Source organism: Ochotona curzoniae, unplaced genomic scaffold (genome assembly GCF_017591425.1).
Source record: "Ochotona curzoniae isolate NIBS_2020 unplaced genomic scaffold, NIBS_Ocur_1.0 patch79, whole genome shotgun sequence".
Lineage (NCBI taxonomy): Eukaryota > Metazoa > Chordata > Mammalia > Lagomorpha > Ochotonidae > Ochotona > Ochotona curzoniae.
The window spans coordinates 372,074-394,062 of record NW_024467060.1 but is presented as its reverse complement, the minus strand read 5'-3'; the positions used below and the strand labels follow the sequence as shown (position 1 = coordinate 394,062).

Sequence of the window (21,989 nt, the reverse complement as noted above, 5' to 3'; positions counted from 1 at the left end):
CTGGTATCCCTATGTAGGTGGCCAGGATCCAAGCACTTGAGCCATCACCTGCTGCCCCCACCCCTGGGTTATGCATTAGCCGGAAGCAGGACTCAAACATCTGGATACGGGATGTGGGCTGTCCAAGAGGCATCTCACCCACCATGCTGAACACCGGCCTGGCCTGGGTTGGGAAGACGAGGACCCCGAGAACAAGCAGGTGCTGACAACCCCCTGTCCCCATCAGCACACACACCAGGATGTGGCCAGGTCAGATTTCCGCAGCTGAACCTGTGCAGGTCCCCGGCTCGCCCTCCCTCCAGCCGTACTCCAACAAGCTTTGTTCTTCTGCACACTCTGTCCAGACTCTCTTCCCAGGGCCAGCACCAGGAAGTGGCTAAAACTTGGCTCCCACTTTCTCTTAAAGAAAACCAGAGGCTGTTAGCTGTTGTGTGAGGGCTTCTGGCCTGAGGGCGCCATTTAAGCTTATTCCACCCCCCCACCCCGGACCCAGAGTTTTCCTAAAACTGTGGTTTTATCATGCTCTCCCAGAAGCACCCACCCTGCTTCCCTTCTTGCTCAGTGGGACGATACTGTCCAGTCCTGACCCTGAACTTCTGCCTGCTGGGCTGAACTTCCTTGGCTTCTCTTGGGGATAAGTGGGTGGGAAAGAGGAGGGAAAGGATGCAAAGAGGGGTTCTGAGGCTCCCGTACCCCTCCCTGCTTGAGCCTGACATGCATTCCAAAAGTAAGGCGTGCTAGGTCCTAGAAGGTGGTGAGGCATGGGGCGAAGGGCTGATGCTGTCTTTCTACCAGTCCCGAGTCACATCATGGACTTTCACGTTTCCTTTTCTCTTCTGTCCACATCAATCTTTTTGTACTTATTTGAAAGATGGAGGGGCTGGTGTGATGGCTCAACTGGCTTATTCTGTAAGCACTGGCATCCCATATGGGCTATGGTTCATGTCCCAGCTAGCTCCGTGCTACTGGCCTGAGAAAGCAGTGGAAGATGGCCCAAAGCCTTAGGAACTTGTATCCATGTGGGAGATCTGGAAGAAGCTCCTGGCTCCTGGCTTCAGATCAGTTCAACTCTGGCCATTGCTGCCATTTGGGGAGCAAACCAACAGGTGCAAGATCTTTCTGCAAAAATCTATCTTTCCAATAAAAGCAAATAATTTTTTTTTTATAAAAAGATACATAATGATCTGTCTTCCACTGGTTCGGTTTCCACTTGCTTGTGACAACTGGGGCTGAGGCGGGCTAAAATCAGGAGCCCAGAACTCCATCCAGGTTTTCTACATGGGTGGCAGGGACCCAAGTACTTTTTCTGCTACCAACCAGGGTGTTCATTATCAGGGAGCTGGGTCCCAAGCAGCGACAAGACCCACCTGTCCTTCCTGTACACAAGCCCACTGATACCTCAAGGAAGGTACCAGATCCTAGGAGACTGGGCAGCAGGAGGGGAGGCCCTTGCCCTGTCTCCGGCACAACTGTGTTCAACCCAAGGGATGTGAGTAGGTGAGTCCTGTCAGGCTTACAGGGAACACTTGTAGGCAAGCGGGGGTTGAGGGTGGGTGGGTTTCAAAATCAACACCCCATCTATACAACAAGCCACAAACATTTGCCACTAAGGGAACTCCCTCAGGAAGAAATGGCAGGCACCCCGCCAGCACGGGTTGGGTCTAAAGTGAACCTGCGCTGGCTAGGAAATCCTAGTGAGGGGCCCTCCGCACAGTCCTCCAACAAGCTGGAGTTCTGCAGTGATACCCCACACCAGCGCCCAGAGAGGGCAAGGCAGAATATGAACCCTGGAAGCTTCCTGGAGGAGGAGGCAGGCTTGGTGGGAAAGCAGAGGGGTAAGTTTCCTGCTGGTGGGAAGAGATTGAGTGGATGTTCTTTGGTCAAGTCGGGAACGACTTCCCTCTACCTCCCACCGTTACCGCCCGGGACTCACAGTGTCTGGCTCTTCCCAGAGGGGCTGGAAGAGCCCAGCCTGGTGTGCGAGGCCCAGCCCCGAGGCGGGGACGCTGCTGGCCGGCAGGGCCCGGGAGGAGCATGCCGGCGCCGGGCGGCCCCCGCGGCCCTTACAAGGAGTTCTGCCGGCGGAGCCCCGCGCCGCCCCGCCCGCCGGCCGGCTGCTCCTCCTCCTCCCGCCGCTCGGCCGGGGCAGCGGGGGCGCGGCCGCCTGGGCGCTCGGCTCCTGGGGTCCGCCAGCGCAGGGGATCCCGCGTGCGTTTCTCGGGGGGCTGGGGACGCGGGTCGTTGCCGCCGCGTCGCTATGACCTCCGTGTTCGGGAAGCCCCGCGCGGGTAGCGCGGCGCACAGCGCGCCCCTTGAAGTCAACTTGGCCATCCTGGGGCGCCGAGGGGCCGGCAAGTCCGGTGAGTGGCACGGTCGGGGGTGAGAGGGGACTGAAGTCTGGGCACTGGGGCAGGGCACGGCGGGGATCGGGTCCTCTCCTGCACTTTTCACTAGATGGGTCTGGGGGAGCCGTGGTTAGCTCCTCTGCCTCAGTTTCTCCATCATTGGGATCTCTTTTCTGCTCCCCCGACTGTCTGCTGCCCCTTGTGCCTGGGACCCCCGCACCTCTCTCCCCTTCTCTGTCCCCTTCACCCCCCAATTCTCTGCTCCTCTCTCCTGCCTCCACCACCTTCACCCCACCCCGCCTCCTGGCACCAACGACCCTGCTGGGAGCCTCTTGGAGCCTTGGAATTATATTCCCTGAGAATCCGGTGCGGGGATGAGAGGTGGGTGGGATGACTGATGAGAGGCCACAAATGTTTGGAATCAACCCCCCACCCAAAGGTGCAGCCCCACTCCTCCCACCCCTTGTCCCCATGTCTCTTGGGACTCTGAGCACACCACCTAGCTTTAATCAGATGCTTCAAGGCACCCCCCCCTACACACACACACACACACTCTTTTTGCCATCCTGGATGCAGAGGTGGCTCCAACTTGTCCTTAGTGGATCAGACTCTCAGGGCTTCCAATGCTAAGATGCCTTCTGCCAACACTGACCGCTGCCTTCCCTGCTCCTGGCAGCTGTCACCCAGGGGTGGAGAAGGGACATTGTCCCTATAGGCAGAGAAGCCAGAAACAAGGGTCTGCCCACCCACCTGCCATGCAGGGTCTCTAACAGCTGGCGGACATAGGGGGTTCCTTTGGCTAGGGGTTTCCTGCAGTCCATCCTCCCCACCCCAGGCTGGGGGGAATACTTTGTGCCTCTCCCTGGGAAAGGTTGGAGGGTTCCCTTGTTTCAGAGGAGGGACTCTGCAATCCTGGATTTTCCTACCTAAAAGATTTGCCCCCTTCCCAGTGGAAATCAACTTGCACTTCGTAGCTCTGTGAAGCCAGCGACTACTTTAAATGGAGAAATTTCAGTTCTAAAATATGTATTCCCTGGGTGTTACTTTGCAAACCGACCTTGTTAGGAATCCTAGGAAAGAATTTTAAGGATTTGCCTGACTATGTTGCCTGACACGGAAAGAGTGCCGGGATGGTCAGCTAGCCCTTGCCCTCCTCTGCTCAAACCCTAGACCAAAAAAATCAGAGCATTCCACAGGAAGGACTTTGTTCTAAAGGCCAGCACTCTGCTGGGGCCCCATGGCCAGAGCAGAGGCCTCGGAGAACGCCAAGACTGGAGATGTGGAGCAGGGGGCCCAGGGCATGTTGCCCCGGGACACCGACCTATCTGGCTGGATCCTGCCCCTGCCCCCTCATCAGAATCCCACCAGGCTTGTCCAGGCTGGGTTTTTTTGTTTTGTTTTGTTTATTTGTTTTTGTTTGTTTGTTTGTTTGTTTGTTTTGCTGGACTCTTGCCAGGTTGATCCTAACTGGCTCCCTGAGTCTGGACTGACCCCCAAGTACAAGTTCACAGACACCCCTTTTAAGTTTATGTCTCACTGATTTTCTTGCCATGAGAAAAACAGAAACCAGTCAAACCAGAGTACACCTATAAGGACTCGGCTCTGCAGTCACCTGACGTCATTGGGGTCCTTCAAACCGACTTCTCAGCCACCCCACTTTATTTCCTCAAAGAGCTGAGCTTGGTGTCAGCTTTGGGAACCTGCAAACTAAGAAAGGCCTGGTAAACATGAGCGGGGCGGGTCCAGGGGCCAGCTGCCTGGGGTGCCCTGGAGAGACTCAGCCAACAGCTCTCTGTTTCTTGCAGCCTTGACAGTGAAGTTTCTGACCAAGAGGTTCATCAGCGAGTATGACCCCAACTTGGGTAAGTAACCACTTCTGGGACCTGCCTGGGCCCTACGTGGGGCACCTCAGGGCTAACCAGAAGGGAGCAGCAACCAGGGGTGACCTTGCCCATGGAGGGAAAAAAAATTTTTTTTAATGTATTTGTTGATAAGTGTATTTGAAAGGTAGAGAGGGAGAGAGATCTTTTATCTGGTGGTTCACTCCCCAAATGCCTGCAACAGTCGATCCAGGATTAAGCCAAGATCTGGAAGCTTGGTCCAAGTTTCCCATGTGGTTGACAGAGACCCAGATGCTTGGGCCGACACCAGGGCATCCATAGGAGCCTGGAATCAGGAACAGAGCCAAGACTTGAGCCCAGGCGCTGACATATAGGAGGCAGGGCTCCTGAGCGGTAATGCTCACTGTGGTACCAAATGCTTGCCCTGGGAAAATGTTTTAAGGGCTGTAAATACCCCTCCACAGGCTGCTCGAGATCACCTGGACGTGGCTCGATTCAGAGAATTGAGAGATGCATGTTGACCCAACACATAAGATGGATGAGATCTGATGGTGAAAATAGGAAAACCAGGCAAAGCTAGACGCCCACCTCCAAATAGGTGGTGTTCTGCATGCAGCCACTCAGCGTTCTTTTCCAGGAATGCTGGGCCAGACATTTGGGGAGGTCTCCAGTGTTGGCTTCTGTGTCCCATGTTTGAGACGTACAGGGGTTTTTTTTTTTTTCTTTTTGTTTTTTTAGCTGTATCATGGTCCTTTGGGAAACACGTGCTTTGGTGCTGATCAGAGCTGAATATAACTCTTAACTGTACCAAATATTGACTGTATAACTCTAATGCCACTCAGCTAACCTCTTTGAGCTATTTGTTAGCACCTGTGAAATGGCTAGAAGAGACTTCAGCCAATGACCATGAGGATGTAAGGAATTATCAGAGGCAGAAGGTTTGGTCACAGTAGACACTCAATGCATGTTGACTTTTCTTTCTCTCAGCTGGCTTCCGGTGTGTGGTGGCTGAAAACCCCTTAGATGAGCCAGATCAGTGTTTATAAAAATTATTCTTAAGCAGCAAGACCTTTTCCTTAAAAACCTCTGCCATGGAACCCTCACATTGAAAGTGAATAGAAGCAAAATTGGATGAGCACCTGTGGCTCATGCTGGAACCCAGCTTGGTTATGAGTAAGACCGAGGAAGGGGCCTCTGAATCAGCTTGCTCTTTGAATAAAAGATGTTGTACCCTTGGGTTCCTTTTTCCCTCAAATTCACAACAACTTTCTCCCAGTGACCCTCCAAGGAAACCCAGGACTCTGACCTGAGTCGGAGGCTGCCCCCACTGTGGCAGGCCCCAGGTGGAATGCCACCAGCACATCTGGAGGAAGGCGCCCCGTCACCTGTGGTGCCTGTTGGTCCCTCAGTTCTACTCAGAGTCAGATGTTGAACACTGTGTTGGGGCAGAGATCCCCAAAGATACTGAGGCTTGTGGTGTAAAAATGCTGCTTCTTGGGCGGGAGTTTAGTCTAGCATTTAAGATGCCCGTTAAGACCACTGTGTCCCACATTAGAATAACTGGGGTGGAGCTTCAGCTCTGTTAACCCTAGATTCCAGCTAATGCTGACTTGGGGAGGTAATGGTGATGACTTGAGGGATTGGGCCCCTGCTACCCATGTGGGAGGTCTAGCTGGAGTTCTGGGTTCCTGGCTTTGACATTGGCCATTGAAAGGTGTTTGGAAAATGAGCCCATGGGTGGGAGTAGGCTCTCTTCTCTCTAAGTGTCTGCTTCTCAAAGAAATAACTGATTTAGAGATAAAAGTAGCAAATCTTACAATGGAAATAGACCCTTAAAAATGCATTTCTTTCCTAAAGTAACAGAATCCCCTTCTCCAAGGCAACCTTAAATGAAATGCCAGGTACGGAGTGGGGAGGTGCCTAGCTAACAGCCCCCAAGTGGTTTGTTCCACACCTGCACCTTGGCTCTGTTCACCACCTGATGAGGCCTCTGGGCCAAGAGTGCACAGCGGTTTGAGGGGAGTCCCTGCGAGGAGCAGAGGCTGCCTCCCCAGATAGCAGGACACAGGATGCAGTAGTGTAAAGTCACAGTGGGTACCAGACTTGGAATGGAGGAGTTAAGGACAGGGGTGAGGTGGGTAGGCAGCTATGGGCTGGAATGTATGGGAAGGGACACGGACAGTGGCATCCAGTGTTGCACGGGCCAGGCGTGCACTGGAAAGGGTCCCTTGGTCCTCAAGTTTGGACCTGGCATCCTCTTGGCATCTCTTGGCTCCAGTTCCTTCTTCCCTGCACCCAGTGTCTCTCCTTGACACAGAGTCCCACCAGCTGAACCCATGCCATAGGTTGAGCTTCCTGATTGAGTCATTTTTGAATGGTGGCCTTGCCATGGAATGGGTGGGTGAGTGTTGTGGGGGAAGAGAACCACCCCTTGGGGGGCTTAGTCACCATGGCTGCTGATCTCTGATTCCACCCTGAGAGGATATGACCTAGGAAGTCCGCTAGACCCTTCCCTTGGATGCTTTGGGAGACTAGGTCATGTCTCAGAGGTTGCATCCCACCATCAGGGAGGGTTCCCCTCCCCACAGCAGTTGCAAGCTTCAGGGGGACTGGGGAAACAGAGCCGTTCATTTTTGTGCTATAAAATTCATTATAAAGACGTGAGAGATCCATGCCTGGTCTGTGGGGCTTGGTCTGTGCTGAGCACCTGGGGAGAGGGTGGAGGCTCCCAGAGGATGCTGTCTTCTCGCACAAGGACTGGAAGCATCTCTCCTGGCGTGGCTGGGAGAAACTCCAGCTTTCACCTCTCTTGCCCTCATTCCTCTTAACTAAGGAGACAACATGTTTGAGGCATCACACTGTCAGAGCAGAGCTTCCTTGAAATAAACAAATGAAATGATTTCTTTGTTTACTTCCTTGAAAGTCAGAAAGGTTGTGGGGAAAGAGAGATACAGAGAGAGAGAGAGAGAGGGAGAGCTCTTCCATCTACTGAATTACTCCCCAAATGGCTGTAATAGCTGGGGCTGGGTCAGGCCAAAGTCATTAGCCAGGAACTTGTTCTAGGTCTCCCACATGGATGACAAGGGCCCAAGGATTTGAACTATCTTCCTCTACCTTCCCAGATGCATTAGCAGGGAGTTGGATTAAAAGTAGAGCAACCGGTACTTGAACCCAGCACTCTGATATGAGATGTTTGGTACCTTAAAACATTATTATTACCATAAAGAACATGGGAAGCCACTCTTTTCCCATGCAAGTGCACAGAGTGTTAACTAGAAGGAGAAGTAAGGAAGCCCTTCAGCAGTACCGTGAGGTGGGGCCAGTGATGGGAAGCTGGGTCACTATTGTAATGGACAGGATGCCCTTAGCCCCAGACTCTGAAGCTTTGGTGTGGGAGGGGAGGCTGGCCAGGATGATCTCTGTGGCTCCTTCCAGCCTGTTGTCCGTATTCCAATCCCCAGGAGGAATGAGTGCTCCTGCCCTTCCCTCTCCCTCCATGCGGGGGAGTGGAGGAATCGGGAGACCCACTGATCTCACTGGGGCTCCTGCAGAAGGGAGTCCTCAGGGGGTATCAGCCTACCCAGGTGATCCTCTGCCTGGTAGGGTGCTGAGTGGCCTGGGATGGGTTCCCTTGTGCTCTGGGCCTTGCCTTGTTCTCTCGGCCAAGGAACCGATGGCAACAGAAGGGGCCATGGTGCCAGAAGATGTGGCAGGACCCTGGAGCCTGGCTGGCCAGGACCCTGCACCTCTGGAGGGAAGCAAGTATAAGGGAGCTCAGCCAGCCTTGGCAGGGAAACAAAGACAAATCTGAACAAGATGGAGACATCTAGGGGCAGCTCTTCTTGGACCAAATATAGTTCAACATTTGGGGCATACTTTCCATTAGGGTTTTTTTTTTTTTTTTTTGTCTTTGCATAAGAGCAGCTATTTATCCAAGTCCCCAAAGGGACTGGGGATGAGAGCCTGTCTGTGATTCATGCTGGAGGCTAGTGGATCTGGAGGGCATCCAGGGCCTGGCTTGGCGGCTAGTGGCCCTCGGAGGAGAGAGTTTGACTGTGAACTTGGCTGGCTGTGAGGCTGCTCCCATCCCAATGGGTGCTGCTGGGAAGGCAGAGAACATGCCCAGGTTTGCCCAGGAGGTGAGTAACATGGAATAGAGAGAACCTCAGAGAAAAGGCAAGGACCAAGTACCCTCATGCATGTGGGCACATGGCACAGGTGAAAGGTGGCAGCAGGGAGAATGGTTGTCAGGGTGCTGATGAGGTCCTCTTGGCCTGTCTCCTGGCCACCTCCTGCTTTCTCAGGTTGGATATCTTAAGATTTGGAAAAAACAACATAGCCATGGCTCACAAAGTCCAAATAAGGTCCCTCATTTAGCTCATGGTATGCTAGCCAGCTCCATTTCTGGCTTTGCTGATTGTACTGTGATTATATAGGACATCTGCTTTGGAGGAAGCCAAGTAAAAGTGCATAGCAAATCCTTTACTATTTTGCAGCTTCAATGTGTATCTAAAGGTATTCCAGAATAAAAAGTTGTAAAAAAAAAATCATACAGGAGTCTGAAGCTGCCCTGTTGACTAGGAAGCACCAAACACATGGCAGACTTTTCCAGGCCTTGACAGTGGACTTGGCTATATGCCCAGGGCCCACCAGGTCTTCACACAGCCCTGAGAGCTGGACCTTCCAGTGAGTTAATTAATGTAGGAGCAAACATTCAGCACTCACCTGTCACAGGCCCATGTTGCCATCCTATTCGTGTTTTAAAACAGGAAGTGGCCTCTCATAGCCCAGGCGACTTAGTCAAGCTGTGCAGCTGATGAGTCGCTCAGCTGCTTGAATTCCACATCTCTGATATGCTGCACTGTCCCAAGGGCAAGAAGTGCTTGCAAAACCTTGGGGAAACTTGGGGACTGTCTGACTTCCCTTCCCATCATCATGTGGCACGTGCCCTTGGGGGGGTGGGAGGTTCTGTGGTCCAGGGAGCAACAGGTGGAAGAGCCCTGGGCTTGGGGAGGCTGGGAGTGCAGCTCCTACACCTCCATGTGGCCCACCCCTGCTGGCATTATGTCCAGACCTGGGTTTGCCTGCTCACATGGGTGCTACCAGAAAAGGCAGAGAGTACCCCATTTCTGCTCAGTGAGGTGACCAGGGGCCAAGGGCCTCTGGGGAAGGCTGAGGGTCAGGTTTACTCAGAGGCCATTGCATAGGAGAGGGCTGGGGATAGAGTGATTGTCCCTGTGGTTCTGTATCCTGGGGCCATGCTGAGTGGCTCTGGTGCTCTGAGCCCTGCAGGTGGAAGGTCCTGCCGCATCCCCCATGAGGGTGAGAGCTGAAACCTCTGACCCAGCTGCCTGTTTGTGTTACAGAGGATACCTACAGCTCGGAGGAGACTGTGGACCACCAACCCATCCACCTGAGGGTCATGGATACTGCAGACCCGGTAACATCACCTGCTCCACACAGATGGCCGAGAGCCAGTGTAGCCCCCTGAGGAGTCCTAACCCAGGCCTGGGGTTGGGGGATGGAATTTGGATTCCCTTTAAGCTGCAATTTGTTGTGTGATCCTGAGGGGACGCTGTGCCCCCTTGGGCCTGAATCCTTCATTTGCCAAAGGAAAAGATTGTCTATGGGGCAGGGGGCTGGGGATATCTGGCGGTTTCTGGATCAGCTCTGAGATCCTGTGGGACGGGCTGATTCATACTTATGCACACGTGAGGACAGGTGTATACCTGTCCTGGGACAAGCCCCTTCTCCTGAAAGCCTAGCACCCACATCTCCTTGCCATCCCCTGCCAAACGGAGGTGGTGGGCGGGGGCAGTGGCTGTGATTCTCAGAAGTCAAAGAGGGCAGCGTGAACTTGACCTGAAACCAGCAGTATCAGGGACAGCTACCAGGTCTCTGTGGCAGCAATGCCAGGAGCTCTGGCTCTGTGCGCAAGGGGTCAAGGTCTTCAAGGTTCTGGATGGATGGTGGGTGGGGGGGATGACTCATGAGACAAAGTCTCCTTTCATGCCAGTCCAGAGCCACAGTCAAGTGCTCCTTTGAGAAGGGCTCTGTGAGGACAATATACAAAGATCCTGGGGAAGCAAGCAGCTGGCAGACGTGGGAGTGGGAGGGTGGGAGTGCAGCTCAGGTGAAGGCCTTTACCCCCTTCCCTGCCCCTGCGAGGGGCTTCTCTTCTTCACCCAGGACACCCCCAGGAACTGCGAACGCTACCTGAACTGGGCTCATGCCTTCCTGGTGGTGTACAGCGTGGACAGCCGCCAGAGCTTCGAGGGCAGCAGCGGCTACCTGGAGCTGCTGGCCCTGCACGCCAAGGAGACACAGCGTGGCTTCCCCGCCCTGCTGCTGGGCAACAAGCTGGACATGGCCCAGTACCGGTGAGCATGCGATCTCTCAGGGGTCGGGGGACTGCAGGGACTGCCTCCTGCTCCAAACTAGAATGCCCTTGTAGGTAGGAGAGGAACATAGAGAGGAAGAAAAGGGAATTTGAGCTACCTGGGGGGCTGGATCTTGAAAGTCAAGAGCAAGATTACTCTGTAATCTCTCATGGCCTTGTACTTTCTGGCTTGGGTCTCCCTGACCTTCCAGGCCCACTCAGGGACTCACTCCTCTCATGTTCAATTCTAATTCCAGAGAGAGGCTCTGATTGGCTCCTTGGGTCCGGTGTCTGTGCGAGTCCAATCAACACTCAAACTCTGCCCCCCAGCTCCCTCCCACCGCTGGCTGTGCTGAGTGAAGGGTTGGACTTGAGGCAGCAGTCACAGACTAGGCCAGAGGGGAGCTCAGAGAAGAGTGGCTGGATCACAGTGCCTGAAAAGATCTGAAACTAGAATGCTGTGAGGTAGGGCTTGCTCCTTCCAGCTGACCTCAGACCTTGCCTTGAAGGCCACTCCACTCCAGCCTGTCCATGCGTTCCAGTGGCCAGCCTGGTCCTCAGACATTTGAGACTGCTGTCTGCCCTTGGCAGACCCTGCAGCCCTGAACCCACTTTCTGGGCAGCCAGTCCACTTGCTTATGGCTTTCCCTGGCCCCTAAAGGCCTCTTGACTGGGATAGCCAAGACTCTTCCTTTGGTGGGATCCTTTATCTAGCAAGGGAGGGTGAGGTGGTCCCGTGAGAAAAGACCACAGGATGGGACCTCCCAAGCCATTGGGTGTGTAGACAAGCCATCTTTCAGCAAATGCGGGGAGCAGAATGGGGTTAAAGCCACGGGAGATGGGCTCTGAGGACATACTGAGCCTGGGTTGTGAGCAAGTCAACCTCAGAGACAGAGAGAAACCACAAACCCCTGTTCTAACCCAAGTCTTTCCAAAAGGGATCACTCCCAAGTGGTGTAGGGACAAATAGCTATGATGATGAGGGCTCAGACGAAACCACAGGAGCTGCCCAGTTGCCAGCTTCCTTCTGGGCAACATCCTGATTCCTGGGGTGGGATTTGAGGATACACACAGTGTATGTTTTAGCCAAGCACAGGCCATGACCTCCATGAGCACCTAGAGCTAAGAAGGCGAAAGGCAAGTGAGAGTAGTGGTTCCTAAGCCACAAGTCCGAGGCTCACTAGGCTGCAGCGAAATTAGGAGCGGGACAGTGTTACTGGCCCACGCACCCACTCTCACAGTGCCGGCATGCTCAGCTGCCTCACTGCTGAAAGATCACCACGTTCCCACCGTGACAGGGCTGCAGATTCAAACTGCTCTAACAGCAGATTGTGAGGTCCCTTTCCCCACATATCTGGCTCCCTCGGATACTCCCACCACCTCCATGCCCGCATCTCATTCCACCTGCATGGAGCAGTAGCCTGGGCAGCTAGCCCAACTCCAGCCTCCTGCACCTTTCCCACCCTTGGTGCCATTGTCCTAACTCACCAGCCGTGCCGTACCCGCCCCTCCCCAAAGAATGGTGGAGGGTGGTGATGAGGAAGATTCAACCAATGGAACTTCAAGACCCTGGCGACCTTCCTCTCCCTTCTAGAAGCTGCCATACCCGCAAGTCAACCTCCTCCTCCTTCTTCTCTTTCCTCTTCCTTCTCCTCCAAGGGCCAGGAACCCCCATATTCAATCCCGCATCCCAGGAGGCGGTGTGGACCTACCTGAAGCAGGTGTTGTTGGCTCCTTCCTCCTCAGTCACCCCACTCTGACCAGTCCATGCTGTTAGCCTGCCCATCCTGGCCCTCCCATGAGCACTCTGCCACCCACAAGCCTGAGGCACACACGATCTGTCACATCCCTGTCTTTCTCTATAGGGCTGATCCCACTAGCCAGGGTAAATCCGCATTGTCAGAGGAGGCATGGGCTAGCAAGGCATTCTTCCTTTAGCCACAGGGGCCTTTTGGAGTCAAGGACCACCTGCTGTGTTCTGCAGGTGCACAAATTGTCTTAATTCAACCAATCCCAAGAGACAGGTGTCATTGTGCCATTGCTCTAATGAGAAAACTGGGATTCAGAGAGATGACCAGGGTGCCAGGCCACCCAGCTAGTGAGTGGGGAGTCAGGCGCAGGGCAGGATCCGCCAGGAGTGCGGACAGCTTAGCCCTGATGCTCTGCCTCCCCGCTCCACCCCACCCCAGGCAGGTCACCCAGGCGGAGGGCGCAGCCCTGGCCGGCAGGTTCGGATGCCTGTTTTTCGAGGTTTCCGCCTGCCTGGACTTCGAGCATGTGCAGCACGTCTTCCACGAAGCGGTACGGGAGGCAAGGAGGGAGCTGGAGAAGAACGCCCCAGCCCGGCCCCTCTTCATCTCGGAGGAGCGGGCGCTGCTCCCTCACCAGGCCCCGCTCACCGCCCGGCACGGGCTGGCCAGCTGCACGCTCAACACTCTGTCCACCGTCAGCCTGAAGGAGATGCCCGCCGTGGCCCAGGCCAAGCTGGTCACAGTCAAGTCGTCCCGCGCCCAGAGCAAGCGCAAGGCTCCCACCCTGACCCTCCTGAAGGGCTTTAAGATCTTCTGAACACTCCTCTCCAGGAGCTGGTGGGAACCTGCAAGGGACTGCAGGGCCGGGAGGCTGGCTCAGCGCCTGGCCTTTGGACGACAGCTGAGCCAGCCTCCAGCACCCAGCAGAGCCATCAGCAGCGTCCTACCCACAGGTCACTGTGTGAACCGCGGGGACAAACAGAGGCGCTGATCCCTCGCCCTTGGTCAGCGTGGGAACAGCTGCTCCCTCTGAAATTCTGCAGGGAAATAGCCCCTGCTGCAACCCAGAGAGCTGGGGTCAGCCTTGAGCGAAAGGAAGCGAAAGGCAGTGTCCTTCCTGCCGCTATGACCTCCTGCTGCTCCAGCTCCAGCCTGGTGGTTCCTCAGGGGCCCCAGCTCACGGTGGTCGAGACCTTCAGAGCCGCGTGCACTTGGGCTTGGCTCCTGAGCTCGGCCTTGGTGTCATAGCGCCACCGTTTGGACATGAAAGACAGGGCAGCTTGCAGATGGCAGTTTTTCTAAGGAAAATCTGCTTACAGTAACGTAACAGCCACCTGACTGCCGGATGGGTCTTATGTCCAGGGCAGGTGTAGTTCTGGAAGTTTGCCTCCTAGGAGAGAAGGAGGAGACTGTCCGTGGACCCTGAGGAGCTGCAGAAAAGCCTTGTTCTCTCTCCGGTGATGGTGACTCCGCTGTTGTGTGTACACTGAACCTGCCCACTTGTAGGCAGAAACACACCCTACCTGTTTGTGGTCTGACTGGGCAGGATGTAGTGCCCTTGGTCATAGGTTCCAGTGCTCAATACCTACTTTTGTAAGATCGAACCTAAAGCATTTGGGGCCAATACAGCACATTTTTTAATCACGGTTTATGTCCCAGCAGCCTGGCTCTAGGTTTGGGGCCAAGACACACCCCTACACTCTACCCTAGGAGCCCAATGTTGGCAGAAGGCTGCGACAGGCAGGGGAAGCCATAGTTTTCTAACTTTGTTTACTATGAACCTAGTCCACAGGAAATGTCTCATAGATTATGAGCAAATCAGCAGGTGCAGGAGAGAGCTCTGAGGGAAGATTCTGAGCTCAGAGTCTTACTCCTTTCCACCACCACCACCTCAGGAGCCTGCACTGAAAACATTTCTCACGTAGCCTTCCATCCCATTTTATAGATGGAAAGGCTGAGGTCAAAGGTGGGGGATCCTCACCACCTATGCTGAATGCCGACCAGGCTTTCTAACCCGCACAAGGCCAGGTCAGGAGGTTGTGCACTTGTGCGCCAAACCACGGGTGTGTGTGTGTGTGCACACGCGCATGCCACCACCAGTTGAACAAATTATGCAACTCGAACTGTGCACTGCCAGAAACATTTTAATAAAAGATTCTTTTTTTAAATAACAGAATTTTGTGTTAATTCCAGGCTGCTCACAGAAGCACTTGGGTGCTTGGGAAGGCTGTAAGGCCTGGGGAGTTAGGAGCCGCCAAGCTGAATTCACTCCTGATTGGGACCCGGATGTTCTCTGTACGCCCCTCAGCTGGCCGTTTCCACTGAGTCTCGAAGAAAGCCTGGTGGTTCAGTGCTGTCTTTAAATTCCATTTCCCCTGGGGCCCAGTTGAGGTTTTCTGAGAGCAGAGACTCTCTAAGGTTGTTCCTGTTCTTGCCATCTTTAGATTTGACCTCTTTTAAGTACAGGGCTTCCGGAGCTGCTTTTTCCAGCTGCTGCATCTTTCGGTTCCTGGGCAGGGTTGAGGGGAGCAGGGCAGGAGGGAGATCTTGTGGTTGGTGTGGGACCGGGTCTCCCCAGGGAGTTAGAGGGTTTCTTGGGGAGTCCTCCACAATCTGGGAGCCACGAGAGGAGCCACAGGGAGAGCTGGATGTTGCAACCACATGTGCAGTGGCTCATGCTATCCGTAGCACTGCTCTCCCCTGACAGGTGACCGAAGGGGGCTCAGGAAACCAAAGAAGCACAGACACTTAAATGGGACAGACACTTAAGTCTCCTGACTCTGAATCCTGGGTTCTTCTCACCAAACTACAATAATCTCTGGTCCCCAACACTGTCTCCACTACCTGCGATCTGTGTAGGAAACTCCTAACTAGCAATATGGCCTCCCCAGGCCAGCCTGCACACAACCCCAGCTTCGCCTCTCCAACCCTAACCTGCACGCATCACATCAGTGACCCCCACAGCCCACGTCCTCAGCTCGGCACTGCTTCTTGTTCCTCCCACATTGCCTATCCTCTTTCCACATTGGTTTTTCTCGAGGTACCTAGGGTACTCAGCTCAGGAAGAGCTGGCTGCTCAGAGGACCTGCATGGACCACAGAGGGAACAGATCAGTGTCTGCTGTGCCACAGGACAGCCACCTCATCCTTGAATTCACCTGCTGGAGGGGATATCTGCTGAACACTGTGAGGGGCAAGGACCATGTTTTCAACAGCTATACTCCAGCTTGCCAGCCAGGGCTGGATGGGTGGATGCCCAGTTGCTGCATTTTTAAACAGCTTTGGGATTCTGAAGCTGTATATTGCTGCCCCCAAAGAGTGGAGAGCCAAGTTCTTGAACAGCACCTCCCTATATTTCCTTCTGGGAAGGCAGGTCCCCCACCCCACTTACCCATTCGTACCCCGCCGCCAGGCCAGCTCCTTACCTGTTGCCCTGGATGTTTCTTATGAGGAGGAACATGCTTAGCCCCACCACCACCACTGTCAGGGCGAGGATGGAGTAATTCCAAGGGGTTGCTGGGGAGGGACATACAGAACAGGGCCTTGAGTCTGAGCCACTAGCCTCCTTCAGCTGTCCCCTGCTGTGAAGACCCCAAACAAGGTGGAGAGGAGCCCCTGGGCCTTGAGGAACTTCTAGATGGAAAGGGATGTTGGGGGTGGGAGAGGGGAAGACAGGATCTTGGCCCCGGAGAGGTCCTTATCTGACGGGGCAGTGGGGTAACCATGGGAAGAGAAGGCAGGAGTGGGAAGGGACAAGGCGGGTCAAGACAAAAGTCACAATCTTCAGTTTCAGAGCCAGCCACAGGGGTTGGAGAGAGAGGGAGGCTGGGAGGGAGGTGGCCGCTCCAAAGCTGGCTAAATAACTGCCCGAGTGAACGCAGGCGGTCTGGATTTGGCTCCTGAAGACTTGGCCACATCTCCCTGGATTGCAGCAGAGGCTGGCCGTGGGGCTTTGGCCTTGGCTGGCCCCTCTGCCACAAATGTTTGTCCCCCAGCTAATCTAGGAGACTTGCACCTTCACATCCTGCCAGTCTGTTAAAGGACATTTTCTCCCACCATCAGCCCTTGCTTCACACTTCCTCCTCCTCCTCTGGTGGATTTTTCTCCCTTACTTGGGATCACTCCCCATGTACTTCAGTCACTTATTTTGGTGCCTCTTCTCTCCTCTGGGAGGGCAGAAATGGGAGGGGGGGTTGTTGCTTTTTGTTTTGTTTTGTTTTTTGTTTTGAAATTTTATTCCCCCACGCAGAGAACACTGCCTGGTACATAGTAGAAGCTTAATAAGTAGCCACAATAATGATTGGGGGACTGAGTAAATGAGTGAGCATCCCATAGGTAAAAAGTGGCCGCAGTGTGAGCCCCTGCCGCCCAGTCTGTCCCTGCCTTGGGCGGGTGGGGGCGATGGGTATCCAGAGCAGAGGGGTTGTCCAGGGAATGCACTCCATCCCCACCGCAGCCCTCTGCCACTCACCATCTTCCATGCGGAAAAACCAAAGCATTTCAGCCAGCAGCTCCTGGGGCACTGCAGTGCCAGGTGGGGCTGTCAGAGCCACCTCGGTGGGGTCCATGACCTGCCTCCTGCTTGGGACCCCTTTCTGGCTTCTTGACTCAGCTACCCTCCAGGCCTGCAAGCTCCCAGTCCCTGGACAGCCAATCCCGGAAGATCCCTGGAAAGGAAGCCAAGAAGAGCAGGAGCTGCTGTGGCGCCCAGGACTGTGAGCTCCTCTGTTGCACTTAGGCGACGAAGCACAGCCCCAAACCCAGACGCAGTGGGGCCTGGAGAAGCTGACACTGCCTGTCAGAGTAGAAGGGCCTCAAGTCTTTATTTGGGAGTTTGGGGGGACATTGCTCTAGGAATCACCTGCAGAGGTCTCCCCCAGCCTGCTTGGCTTTGCTAAATGTCACACCCTATACCCTCGGGTTTCACGCAGTAGCCAATCACGAACCAGTGCCTCCTCTCACGTGATGGAGGCTGGGTCTCCCTGGCTCCTCGGTGCCGCCCCCAAGAATTCTTTGAGGACCCCCTTTTGTGAGGACTAGTTTCCTGAATTGCTGCCTGTGGCTTCTTAGGGAAGAACCAGAACTCATTTTACTTAGAGAAATCGCTTGCTGAGTCCCTACCTGACTCTCGTCCCCACAAAATGAAGCCAGTTAAGCAACCTGTGTCCCCCAAACCTCAGATCTCGTCGGTGCACACATCGGTGTGTGCGAGTACAGTCATTCTGCTACTGCGTATGACACCACTGGCCAGCCTCCATATTAAGAAAAGAATAAAGAAAGCTAAGGTAGACAGCATGTTCAGTGTAAGCCAGTGGGTCTAATAGTATCCTTTAATTTATCTGAAAATTTACTGAGCTTATAATTTGGGATACCAACCATTAAAATTACCTGTACATTTTAACTTATTGCATATCTCAATTCTGACAAGCCACATTTCAACGGCTGAATGGTCAAACTTGGCCGGTGGTCCTGGTTCATACTTCCTCTGCCCACAGCCAACAGGTGGCCGCAGGTGTCTGCTTTGCCTGGGCTCCTGGTCTAAGGGAGGCAGGACCGGAGAAGTGGCCCGAGTCTCAGACCTGAGGAGCCACCATGCTTCTACCCATCCTGCTTCTACCTCACAGAAGTTAGATGGATTTCTCCTCTTTGAGTCTTTCTAAAAACTAAAGAAGAAATAGTAAAGATTGGGTCCAGCACTGCGGCATAGTGAATAAATTCATTGCCTGCCTTACCAGCTTCTCATATGAGACAGGAGCCAGGAACTCCACCCTGGTCTTCCATGTGGGTACAGGGTCCACATATTTGGGCCATTCTCCACTGCTTTCCCCAGGCCATAAGCAGAGAGCTGGGTCAGAAATGGAGCAATCAGAACACAAACCAACCCATACAGAATGCCAGCATTGCAATACATTACATTAATCCTAGCTACACCGCTTCTGATCCAGCTCCCTGCTGGTGTGCCTAGAAAGAGAACAGAAGATGGCCTGAATGCTTGGTACCCACATGGAAAACTGGGATGGAGTTCCTGGCTCCAGTCCTGAGTAGCATGACCATTTGGGGAGTGAACCAACATGTGGAAGATCTTTCTGTGTTGCTCCTTTTTTTTTTTTCTTTTCTTAGAAGGTTTATTTATTTGTTTAAAGAAGTCATAGGGAAGGAGAGACTTTCAAATATAAAGCCCACATCTGATGACTTTAATCATGAGTTTTAATAAACTTTGCATAAGTACTTAATTTTGAAAAAGCTGTGTCCCAAATCAGACAAGGAGCACAAACGATACCTGAAAAGAAAGTAATAGCTCCATTCACTTATGAAAACAGACCCAAATCTCCTTTGTAAAGTACTAGTTGAGCAAACTCACCAAAAGTATTAAGAAAATGTCACATAATGGTCAAGTCAATTTGAGGCCAGAAATGAAATTTTGACATTAGAACTTACATATACATACATGTAAAAGAAATGACATCAGTGCACATTAATACACTAAAACAGAAAAAGCACATGTAAGATTTCAAAAGCTCCTAATAAATTAGAAGTAGAATGAAACTGCTTAAATATAATGAAGGCAATATATAAAAGCCCTACAGCAGGAGACAGGAGGGTGAAGAGTTACTGCTTACTGGGTATGGAGTTGAAATTTTGCCAGGCAAAAAGAGTTCAGTTGCACCAGAAGGTGAACATGCTCATTACCACAGAGCCGCATACTGGACTAAATTTGTTACGTGAGTTTGTCACAAGTAATTTAAAAAAGTGTCTTGGGGGCAGGTGTTCGGTGCAATGATTAAGTCACCCACAGCCCATGTTGGAAGCCTGGGTGTGAAGCTTCACTCTACTTCTGACCCGGCTGCCTGCTGCTATGCATCTTGGGAGACAGCAAGTGTTGGCTCAAGCAGTTGGATCCCTGTCACTCCCATGGACGACACAGACCAAGTTCTGGGCTTCTGGCATTGGCCCTGCCAGGTCCTGACTATTACAAGTATTTGGGAAGTGAACCAGCAGATGAATTGAAAAAATGACAGAGGGAGGTTAGGTCCACTGCCTGCAACGCTGGCATCTTGTATGGGCACTGGTTTGAGTTCTGGTGCTCCACTTCCCTTTCTGCTCCCTGCTAATGCAGCTGGAAAGGCAGCAGAAGGGGTCTTAGTGCTTGGGACTGAGTACTGGATTCAGCCTGGACCAGCCCTGGTCATTGTGGCCATTTGGGGAGAGAACCAGCAGATGAATAAATGTTCTCTCTCTTCTCTCTCTCTCTTTGTCTCCTTCCCTCCTTCCCTCCCTCTCTCCCTCAACTATTTTAAATGAATAAATCCCTAAAAAAAAAATAATAAGGATTGGGCTAAGATTCTCACAATGCTTAAAGCAAAAGCAAAAATAGTATCTAAAACATACAAAGAGCTCTGTCAAATGACCAAGAGAAAAGATCTCAATAGGTGAGTAGACAGAGGAGATAAATGAGCATTTTAAGAAGCATGAGACCCATGTCCAGTGTGGTAGCCTAGCGGCTTAAGTCCTCGCCTTGCACACACCAGGATCCCATATGGGCATTGGTTCTAATCCTGGCAGCCCTGTTTCCCATCCAGCTCCCTGCTTGTGGCCTAGGAAAGCAGTCAAGGATGGCCCAAAGCCTTGGAACCCTGCACCTGTGTGGAAGACCCAGAAGAGACTCTGGGCTCTTGGCTTCGGATTGGCTCAGCTCCGGCCGTTGTGGTCACTTGGGGAATGAATTAGCGGATGGGAGATCTTCCTCTCTGTCTCTTCTCCTCTCTGTATATCTGACTTTACAATGAAAATAAATAAATCTTAACAAAGAAAAGAAAAAAGAAACATGAGACCTATAGGTGGACAAAAAGATTAAGCAATGCAACTCCTTGGTCATTGAAAAGATGAAAAGTAAAGCAAAAAACGAGACACCACCTAGTGTTTATTAGATTGGCTTTTTGTTGTTGTTGTTGTTTTCTTTTCTTCTTCTTTTTTTAATTTGGAAGCCAGATAGGCACTGGGTCCCTGCTCAAAATCCCCCCAAAAGTCAGGGGGGTCCCAAGCAATGACTACTGTCTGTGTCCAGTACCCACCCCAGATCGGTCTCCTCCTCTGAGAGTAGATGACTCAGCGCATGGGCCAGCGTCTGCAGCTGCCACCTCCTGGACTGAAAGACGGAGTGCAGGCGGAGGTGGCCGTCTAGAGGCCTGATCTGGCGTCAGATTGAGAGTGCGCGCCCCAGGACGCAGCAGCCCTCTCCTCAGACTACATCCTGAGGAAATCCTCCTGGCGGGTAGTGAGGGAAGCATGCCCCCGCCTTTATGAAAACCCAAACACGGGCACACAACGCAGCACGCATTTCACAAGAACACATCTTCTTTGAAAAGACATACAACAGACGCGAGATGATAGCAGTCTCTGCTGGAGGAGCAGTCAGGGGACCGGACTGGGGGGAAGGAAAGAGAGAGAGAGAGAGAGAGAGAGAGAACGAACCAAGAGACGAGTTCTGTCCGGAGCGTAGGGAAAATGTCTTGGGGCATCAGGAGGAACGCGAAAGGTCAAGCGAGAAGGAGGCGCCACGAGTGGGTGGAGGAGGAAGGCATGCTGAGATACAGCCCCAAGGAGACTTTGGCCGCCGGTCTAGGAACATCAGAAAATAACCGCGGAGACAATCCTGAAATTCTGGTTTTGTTTTCATTATGTTTGTTTTTTAAGGCTTTATTTGAAAGGCAGATTGACAGAGAGAGAGGCAGAGACAGAGGTCTCCATCCCCTGATTCACTCTGGGTCTCCTACGTGGAAGGACAGTCACATGAATGCTTCTGCAATGTGTAGATTCCCTATGGATACACACCCACTGCCTTCATGAAAACAGCATCTGTAATTATTTTTTTCACTATATGATTATTTCAGGATCATTGCCTTCATTTCAAATCATGCATACATTGTGATTTTATATGAGAAAACAACTCCAGAGCCAGTGTGATGGCTCAATTGACTAGATCTCCCACCTACAAGTGCTGTCATCCCCTGTGGGTGCTGGTTCATGTCTCAGCTGCTCCACTCTCCATCCAGCTCCCTGCTAACAGCCTGGCAAAGCAGTCAAGGATGGCTCAAAGCCTTGGGACCTTGTACCTACATGGGAGACCCAGAAGAAGCTCCTGGCTCCTGGCTTCAGTTTGGCTCAGCTCAGCTCTAGTCGTTGCGGCCATTTGGGGAGTGAACCAGTGGATGAAAGATCTTTCTATCTTCCCTTCTCTCTGTAAATCTGCTTTTAAAATAAAAATAAATAATTAAAAAGTACAACTCCAATTTGGGTTGTTTACTTGGCAGAGCTAATCAGATAAGTGTACAAAATGTCTGTGGGCTAATATTCACAGTGGAGCATGTATGTGTTTATTTATTTATTTATTTGAAAGGCAGAGAGAGAAATGAGAAATATCTTCCATCTGCTGGCTCACTTCCCAGATGGATGAAACCATCAGGGCTGGATCAAGCGGAAGCCAGGAGATTTTTCCGGGTCTCCCACATGAGTTCAGGGTCCCAAGCACTTGAGCCATCCTCCACTGCTTTGCCAGGCTGTTAGCAGGGAGCTGGAAGTGCAGCAGCTGGGACTCGAATAAGCACAGATATGGGATGCCTGCGTTGCAGGCAGAAGCTTTTACCTGCTATGCCACAATGTCAACTCCAAGTGTG

General features: G+C 52.7%; 2 protein-coding genes across 3 annotated transcripts; one reads left to right on the top strand and one right to left on the bottom strand.

Annotated features, from left to right (window-relative positions):
• The first annotated feature begins 2,257 nt into the window (after nucleotides 1–2,257).
• Nucleotides 2,258–13,252, top strand: LOC121168240 (ras-like protein family member 12). Of its 2 annotated transcripts, XM_040998151.1 has the most exons (5): nucleotides 2,258–2,360; nucleotides 4,151–4,207; nucleotides 9,553–9,626; nucleotides 10,376–10,566; nucleotides 12,755–13,252. In XM_040998151.1, the coding sequence occupies exons 1-5, from the start codon at nucleotides 2,258–2,260 to the stop codon at nucleotides 13,131–13,133; spliced, it is 804 nt and encodes a 267-aa protein (XP_040854085.1). In that variant the 3' UTR covers nucleotides 13,134–13,252. The 2 variants fall into 2 exon arrangements, with proteins under 2 accessions (XP_040854085.1, XP_040854086.1); XM_040998152.1 differs by lacking the exon at nucleotides 4,151–4,207.
• A 1,368-nt stretch (nucleotides 13,253–14,620) lies between these two features.
• LOC121168241 (organic solute transporter subunit beta-like) lies at nucleotides 14,621–16,883 on the bottom strand. The gene is made up of 3 exons (XM_040998154.1): nucleotides 16,787–16,883; nucleotides 15,741–15,831; nucleotides 14,621–14,825 (listed from the first exon to the last, which is right to left on the bottom strand). The coding sequence occupies exons 1-3, from the start codon at nucleotides 16,881–16,883 to the stop codon at nucleotides 14,621–14,623; spliced, it is 393 nt and encodes a 130-aa protein (XP_040854088.1).
• Between the last annotated feature and the right edge of the window lie 5,106 nt (nucleotides 16,884–21,989).